Genomic DNA, 8122 nt, shown 5'->3' on the forward strand with positions numbered 1-8122 from the left:
ATTCAATCACGTGCAAGTTATAAATGTCTAGCGCCTCTTCTCCTATGCAATGCAGCAGCACAATGATAAGTCTCGATTCAGATTTATCCAGTAGCGCTGATGCAGTAAGGTACAAATTAAATCTTTGTTCCCACTTACACCAACTTTCGGGCAAGTTCCCCGTCAGAGATAACAGTGGAGGCAGATGAAGCATTTCCATTTTGTCCGTCATATTAGTGTGCCGGTTCATTCTGATAATTTTGCGGAGAGGCAGCAGTGAATGGAGATCTTCAGTCACTAAGGAGCGCGGTGTTAATAAATATCTCAGTCAGAAACAGGTACCTCTGTTTCTGACACCATGTTGTATATTTTGTTCAACTTTTTGTTACCAAGAACACATGCACAACATAATTCGCACATGGGCTTCTTCTTTACTTGTCACACAAACTCAAACAGGTACAGATGGCTGCACAGGTACACTACACAAACTGTGTGGGGTGTCCTAGGCTAAACCATTAACTGCATATGCACTACAACAACGGCCCTCAGTTTCTCTCCAGCGTGTTTGCATCGTTCGTAAAAGAGAGCAGAATAAGTCACATAAGTTGTAGTGTGTAGTACCCACTGTGCAACGGCGCTGTGGAGTGTTGGAACAGAGTTCTGAAGGAATGCATCCTGTCTGCAGAGCAAATGGGGAAACTATGGAATCATTCTGTGACTGATTTCTTGCAAAATTATAGAGCTACTCCATAGAGTTCTACAGATGTTTCTCCTTCACAAAATGTGTACGAAGTTGGGGTTTTGTGGACCCCAAAAGTGACAAATGTGCTCAGGTTAAGCACACTGTGGGTAACAAACCGCGTAAGAGTAAAACGTACACTGACAAGACGTGGAGCCAGGTGCCACACTTTCAAACAAGTTCAGACCTATTAATGTGAAAAAGGGAGCTTCCAGGTTCTCTTCAACCCTAAACACTCAGCAACAAATTGGGAAAATACTTTCATGCTGAGTGACAAAAAGAAATGGAATGAATCCAAACTAATACATTTCACATGTCCTGTTGCTACTCAGCATGAGGACTTGCAGGCCCAAGTGACATTTAATCCTAGGAGGAGTAGTAAAGTGTATAGATCACCTGTGTGGCTGAAGGAATACAGCAAAGTTACCCATTGAAACATTACACATGCTTGGGAAAAATGCATCTTGTTTTGGTGTTAAGTTTAACTGTTATAATTGCCTGAAGTGCTTGAAAATGTGTATCTTAAGTAAGATAATTTCATTATGGTGTTAAATGTCTGTTGTATGGTTAATCTTAGTAACAGTGCACAGTAATACTTAGCTGTTATTTTGGTTATGTAAGTTCTTACTTAGGTTGTTATTTGTTGTAACCTTAAGAAAAAGGAATGTTAAAAGTAATATACTGTGATACAAAGGAACCTCAAGTGGGAGGGGAAAATGTGGTGTTGTGTAGTTTAACCACATGGTGGCAGTATATTGCTGTAGTATTGAAGTGGTGCTTAGTCTTTTCTAATTTGCAATGTTTCTTGAAAGAGAATGTAGTATGTGCTGAATAGAGTCGAAAGGATCTAATTGTCCAGTTACTGATTACTAGAGGACACAAGAATTTTCAACAGGCTGATTACATCAAGAATTTTAAATGACTTGAATATGTTTGAATCTGTGTGGTGTTGTGAGGATGTGTTGTGCTCTGTTACAGATGGAAAACTCAACTTTGCACCAGAGCTAAATCAATAATCTCTTATGTTTCTATATATTCTCTGTATATTTCTCTTATGAAATAATTTAAATATGTATTTATAGTATTTATTATTTATTTCATTTATTGTCATTTTTTATTGTGTGTGACTTGTGCAAGTAAAGAATTGTAAATGTCAAAAGTCTCTCTCTCTCTCTCTCTCCCCTGTGGTCACAGATTCTGTACTGTCAAATCCTGTCTGATCTTTGTGGCTTCTTACTGTGACATTCATCTGAAACCTCATTTTGAAATACTTTCTTTAAAAAACAAATTAACTGAACACTACTGAGCAAACCTGCATCACACAAAGGATACAACCTGTCACAGCTGCAGCAGAAAAAGCTAAGAAACAGGTGAGAATGAGAAATTTTCTAAATTTAAATAATCTTAATTATTTCATCCTGTCCAAAAACAGGTGCTTTATGCAGTTATATGAATTGAACTTAAATTTCATTCAGACAAATTTTCTTTAAGCTTATTACATTATATCTGTTTTGTTTAACAGAGAGTTAAATTTATCCTCAGTGATAGTTGTAATCTGACCAGAGCGGTTAGTGAACATTCCAGTGATGAGGAAAAATGTTGGAACACACCCACAGAGTCAGGATTTTAAAACTTCAACAAGGGCTGAAAATATATACATAACTATAAGATTATTTTAAAGGAACCTCCAGTGCATCAGTCAGTGAATATTAGTAAACTTGGTTTCTTAAACATTCTCAGAACGTGACACTGAGACTAGAAGACTGAGGAAAGGATCTGCTGAAGTGTCGTTTTCAGTAAAACTGCACTATTTAAAGCTTTAATCACTGTGTACAAAAGCGGCACCTGCTGGTGAGGAGGATGTCCTGCATGCATCTTTTCAGTAAATGATGCACCATAAATAAACCACTGATTTACAGCATGAACAGCTAAACGAATAATAATGATTAACTATTTGTGTATAAAAATAAATAATTCAGCCAATTTAGTAGCCACGTTGTTTTTGACTGTTTTAAACACAATGTGACTTGTTCATTAGTTACATTCATGTGAAATATAAATAGCAGAGCAGTTTCAGTATGAAAGGTTTGTTCCAGGAGTCTGCAGGACAGGATGGTCATGAGGAATCTGATAAACATTGTGATACACTCAGGATTCTAATGCTTCTTGTGTGAGAGACTGGAGAGGTAGGTGTTACACTCTGGACTGTTTTAGTGTGACACACTGCTAACTATCCTTTGGATTTGTGTGTGTGTGTGTGTGTGTGTAAAAATGTATATATTTTTGTTGAGATGTAGATATTCATGAACACAACTGTATTTCATGAAATGAATCCTAATAAGTGTAGCAGCTACATGGTTATATTTATGTAGTGAAGGGACATGAAATGGTTAATAGAGGAGTGTTCATAACCTGTCTGTGTTTGTGATCCTCCCCCCCTCTCTCTCTCTCACACACACACACACACAACCAGGAAGTTTCAGAGAAAACTGATTTCTCTCTCTGTGTGTGAGTTCAGGAAAATGGCTGAGGCCAATATTTTAGTAGATCAGTTTTCAGTGGATCAGTTCAGCTGTCCAGTGTGTCTGGATCTAGTGAAAGATCCAGTGACTATCCCCTGTGGTCACAGTTTCTGTAAGGTGTGTATTAATGGCTGCTGGGATCAGGAGGATCAGAAGGGCGTCTACAGCTGTCCTCAGTGCAGAGACACTTTCACTCCAAGGCCTGTTCTACGCAGAAACAACATGCTGGCTGAAGTGGTGGAGAAACTGAAGAAGACTGAAGTCCAAGCTGCTTCTCCTGCCCACTGTTACACTGGACCTGGAGATGTGGAGTGTGATTTCTGCACTGGGAGAAAACACAAAGCTGTTAAGTCCTGTCTGATCTGTGTGGCCTCCTTTTGTGAAACTCATCTGAAATCTCACTATGAAGTTCCTGCTTGGACAAAACACACATTAGTTGAAGCATCTGGAAATCTACAAGAGAAGATCTGCTCTGAACATGATAAAGTGCTGGAGATCTACTGTCGTACTGATCAAAGGTGTATTTGCTCTTTGTGCATGTTGGATAAACATAAAGGCCATGACGCTGTATTAGTTACAGCAGGAAGAGCTGAGAAACAGGTGAGAACTCATCCCAATGATATTTCTCATTTAGATTTAGCAGCTTTGGTCAGTTACAAGATTGAACTTGTGATTGAAGAGTTAAGTAAAGTAAATGTATTAAGTAAACGTATCTTTATTCAGCGTTCATCATAATCAGATCAGATGAGTGAACCTTCACTCGGCCAACACCCATTTTACACCTTAAACTAGTCCAAACAAGATAGAAAACAGGTGTGAAATTTAACTCTTTACCTGTCTGATATAAAAAGTCTACACAGCTCTGTTAAAATGGCAAGTTTCTGTAATGTAAAAATATTAAACCAAGACAAATCCTGATAGAAACTTTTCAGTCTTTATTGTGAAATTGCAAGCAATATATTGAAGTGAAAAATAATAAGAATAATTTTAAGTGAAAAAGGATTAAAAGGAAAAATAATACAGTGAACTGGTTGCCTAAACTAAACTAAACTAATACACTGTCCTAGAAGCTTCAGATTTTTTGGGTAAAAGTCGATCAGTTTAGCATGTCTTGACTTATCAATATTTTGCCATTCTTCCCTCCAAAAGCATGTTAACTCTGGACCTTTCCAAAACCTTGATCTTGTTTTAGTGAAGCCATTCCTGGGTGAGCTCCTGGTCATTGTCATTGTCTTCATCTTAAGTGTTTTAGCAGAAGTATTAAGGTTTTTCACCACAATAAACTGGTATCTGGAGCTATTCATTATTCCCTCCATCCTGATTAAAGCCCCAGTTCCAGCTGAAGAAAAGCAGCCTGAAAGCATGATGCTGCCACCTCCATGCTTCACTGTGGGGATGGTGTTCTTTTAATGATCTGCTGTGGTTTTATGGCCAAAACCTTCAACTTTGGTTTCATCAGACCACAAAACATGGTTTAGGGAGATTGGATGGACATTAGCTAGACTTGGCAGCCTCCCTGTCCAGTTTTCTCCTGGTCTTCTCATTAATTTTAGGGGGATGTCCTGTTCTTAGTAATCTCACTGTTGTGCCATATTTTCTCCAGGAGTTGATTATTGTCTTTACAGTGTTCCATGGTATATTCAATGTCCTGTATGTTTTTTGTAACTCTCTCCTAATTGATATTTTTCTACAATGAGATCCTGTACTGCTTTGTAAGATCTTTGTGGCTTTTCCAGTCAGATGTTACCAAGAAGATATCAGAAAAATCCTACAGGAATACTGTAGGGAGATGGGATTGGTTTCAATGGGATTGGTTGATTCTGAACACTGACACATTCCTAAATATAAAATGGTGTACACAATTATGCAACCCTGTTTTTTTTTCTTTTTTCTTTTTTCAATTAAAATGATTCTAGTTTGTTTCCACTTTTATATATTGCTTGCAGTTTCATGTAAAATGTAGAAAAGACTCTGACAGGATATATCTCAGTTTAATTCTTTTTTTTTTTACATAACAAAAACCTGCCATTTTAACAGGGGTGTAGACTTTTTATATCCACTGTATAACCTTATGGATATAACTGATGTGTCCTCAGAGTGAGTTAAAGGAGGATCAGATGAAATTCCAGCAGAGAATCCAGGAGAAGCAGAAGAAGGTGCAGGAGCTGAAACAGACTGTGAACACTATAAAGGTGAGCAGTGAGCAGAGACAGAGCTGCTCCTAGAAACACACACAACATGGACAACCAGTCATTTAGAGTCCCAGTAAGAGAGGGAATGATAGATGAGATTTATATCTTCTGTGTGTGTGTGTGTGTGTGTGTGTGTGTGTGTGTGTGTGTGTGTGTGTGTGTGTGTGTGTATGTGTGTGTGTATGTGTGTGTGTATGTATGTGTGTGTGTATGTGTGTGTGTATGTGTGTGTGTGTGTGTGTGTGTGTGTGTGTGTGTGTGTATGTGTGTGTGTGTGTGTGTGTGTGTCCTAACAGCTCAGTGCACAGACAGCAGTAGATGACAGTGAGAGGATCTTTACTGAGATGATCAGCTCCATGGAGAAAAAGCGCTCGGAGGTGACGGAGCTGATCAGAGCTCAGGAGAAGGCTGAACTGAGTCCAGCTGAACGACTCCTGGAGCAACTGGAGCAGGAGATTGCTGATCTTCAGAGGAGAGTCACTGAGCTGGAGCAGCTTTCACACACACACGATCACATCCATTTCCTCCAGGTAACACTCACTGTCTGATCTACAGAGCCAGCTGTTCCTCACACACTCTCTAAAACACCTCTCATTAAAGCAGCAATAAATGTCCCTGTCTGACATCACAAGTGTGTCTTTCATTTCATTTGTTCTCTGTAGGTTTTAGCTTCTGGACGTCAGTCTCCTCTATTAAACAGACCAAATTTTGACACATCCAGCATCACTGTTTCTCAACATCTGTCATTTGATGGAGTGAGGAATTCTCTCTCAGATCTGAAGAAGAGACTGGAGGAATTCTGTGAGGAGGAATTCAACAAAATCCCTCCACATGGTAAGAGGAGCTGCTCCTGCTGGAGAAACACAATGATGGACGTCTTTACTCGCTCTGTGAAGTGTTATTTCTTAGCCATGCTCCTGCTTACTTTTCTGCAGCCAGTTTGCTCACCTGACACTTTGAAGTAAAATACTGATTTCAAATGAATAAACTGACTGTATCACTTTCAACTGTTTCCATCTTTTACACAACCTGATGATGCTTTTTGTCTTCATTTCCATTTTTCTCTCCACAGCTGCAGCAGTTCAGATCATTTCACCACCAGAGACACAGAGCAGAGAAGAGTTTCTGAAATGTACATCACACACACACACACACACACACACAGACAAACACACACACAGACACACATACACACACACACACACACACACACACACACACACACAAACGAGCAGAAGTCTAAATCACACACACACACACAAAGCAGAATTGTAAATTACACACACACACACACACACACACACTCTTCACATGAATATAGAGTATTCTGTGAATTAAACCCAACATGTTCACATTGTTCAGTTTGTTTTTCTCTTTTATTTTAGATTTCTGTTATCTGACTCTGGATCCCAACACGACACATCCTAACATCATTCTGTCTGAGAAGAACAGAGTGGTGAGATTCAGTGAGGGAAAGCAGCAGTACTCTGATCATCCAGAGAGATTTGACTCCTGGCCTCAGGTGTTGTGTAAGGAGAGTGTGTGTGGACGCTGTTACTGGGAGGTGGAGAGGAGCGGTGATGTTGTGTCCATATCAGTCTCATATAAAGACATCAGCAGGAAAGGACCAGGCTTTGATTGTGGGTTTGGACGCAACAATCAGTCCTGGAGTCTGTGGTGTTCTTCTTCTTTTCTCTCTTTCTATCACAACAACATTAAGACTGTTCTCAGAGTTCCATCATCCTCCAGAATAGGAGTTTATGTGGATCACAGTGCAGGAACTCTGTCCTTCTACAGCGTCTCTGACACCATGAAGCTCCTCCACAGAGTCCACACCACATTCACTCAGCCTCTATATGCTGGGTTCGGGTTTTGGCTTGGTTTACTGTCAGAAGTGAGGTTGTGTGATCCAGAATAAGATGTATCTGGTGTTTTGTGGTCAGTAACAAGTAGAAATTGTATCACAAATGATCTTATAGAAAAGTGTTTAATTTCAACAAGATTCCACATTATAGAGAGATTGTTCCTGAGCACCAAAGCACTAAAATGTAAATCTAAAACACACACACAGAATATTCATTCTTTGTAATGTGGTAATCATTTTATTATCCACAGACACAGAAGTCAGTTTTATAGGTTTTTCATGAAACATTTATAAAATTTACAATAGCCTGGTTGTGTATAATTGGGGGTGTGTCTGTGTTCAGAATAAACCAATCACATTCAATCTCATGTACAAAAGTAATTATCATCAGCTCCATCAATGAAATGATTCTGGTTAACTCCAAATAAAGAAAATTCTGTGGGATCTTCTTGTTTTTATCTGACCGACTAAAATAACAGAAGCAGATTTGATTTACTGATATATTTAACTTTATAAACTCCTGACACAAATATGATATGAAACAGAGAGCAAGAGAGAGAGAGAGAGAGAGGAAACAGCACACGTTTCAGACTCTGAAAGGATTTCAGTCAAAAGTTTTGGCGATCTGCAGGATGAACAGAATTATTCCTGAAAAGATGATAAACCAGAAGCTGACCACTGAAGATTATCATCACTAATCCTGAACCTGGAAATGAACAGGGTTGGAGCGCAGATTAGCCGCTAAATTCAGAGTGAATATGATGAACGTATCAATCAAATGAAACTTGTGGGGTGAGGGAAGTGAAATCTGTGCTGTGTACTCGGC

The 8122-nt window shown here is 39.1% G+C and overlaps 1 protein-coding gene across 1 annotated transcript; it reads left to right on the forward strand.

The window, feature by feature from the left end:
* Nucleotides 1-3176: 3176 nt before the first annotated feature.
* Nucleotides 3177-7761, forward strand: LOC131354198 (E3 ubiquitin/ISG15 ligase TRIM25-like). Its single transcript, XM_058391566.1, has 6 exons — nt 3177-3840; nt 5337-5432; nt 5729-5962; nt 6095-6266; nt 6505-6564; nt 6818-7761. The coding sequence occupies exons 1-6, from the start codon at nt 3241-3243 to the stop codon at nt 7348-7350; spliced, it is 1695 nt and encodes a 564-aa protein (XP_058247549.1). The 5' UTR covers nt 3177-3240; the 3' UTR covers nt 7351-7761.
* The last annotated feature ends 361 nt before the right edge of the window (nt 7762-8122 follow it).

The sequence above is a fragment of the Hemibagrus wyckioides genome, linkage group LG06, assembly GCF_019097595.1.
Source record: "Hemibagrus wyckioides isolate EC202008001 linkage group LG06, SWU_Hwy_1.0, whole genome shotgun sequence".
NCBI lineage: Eukaryota > Metazoa > Chordata > Actinopteri > Siluriformes > Bagridae > Hemibagrus > Hemibagrus wyckioides.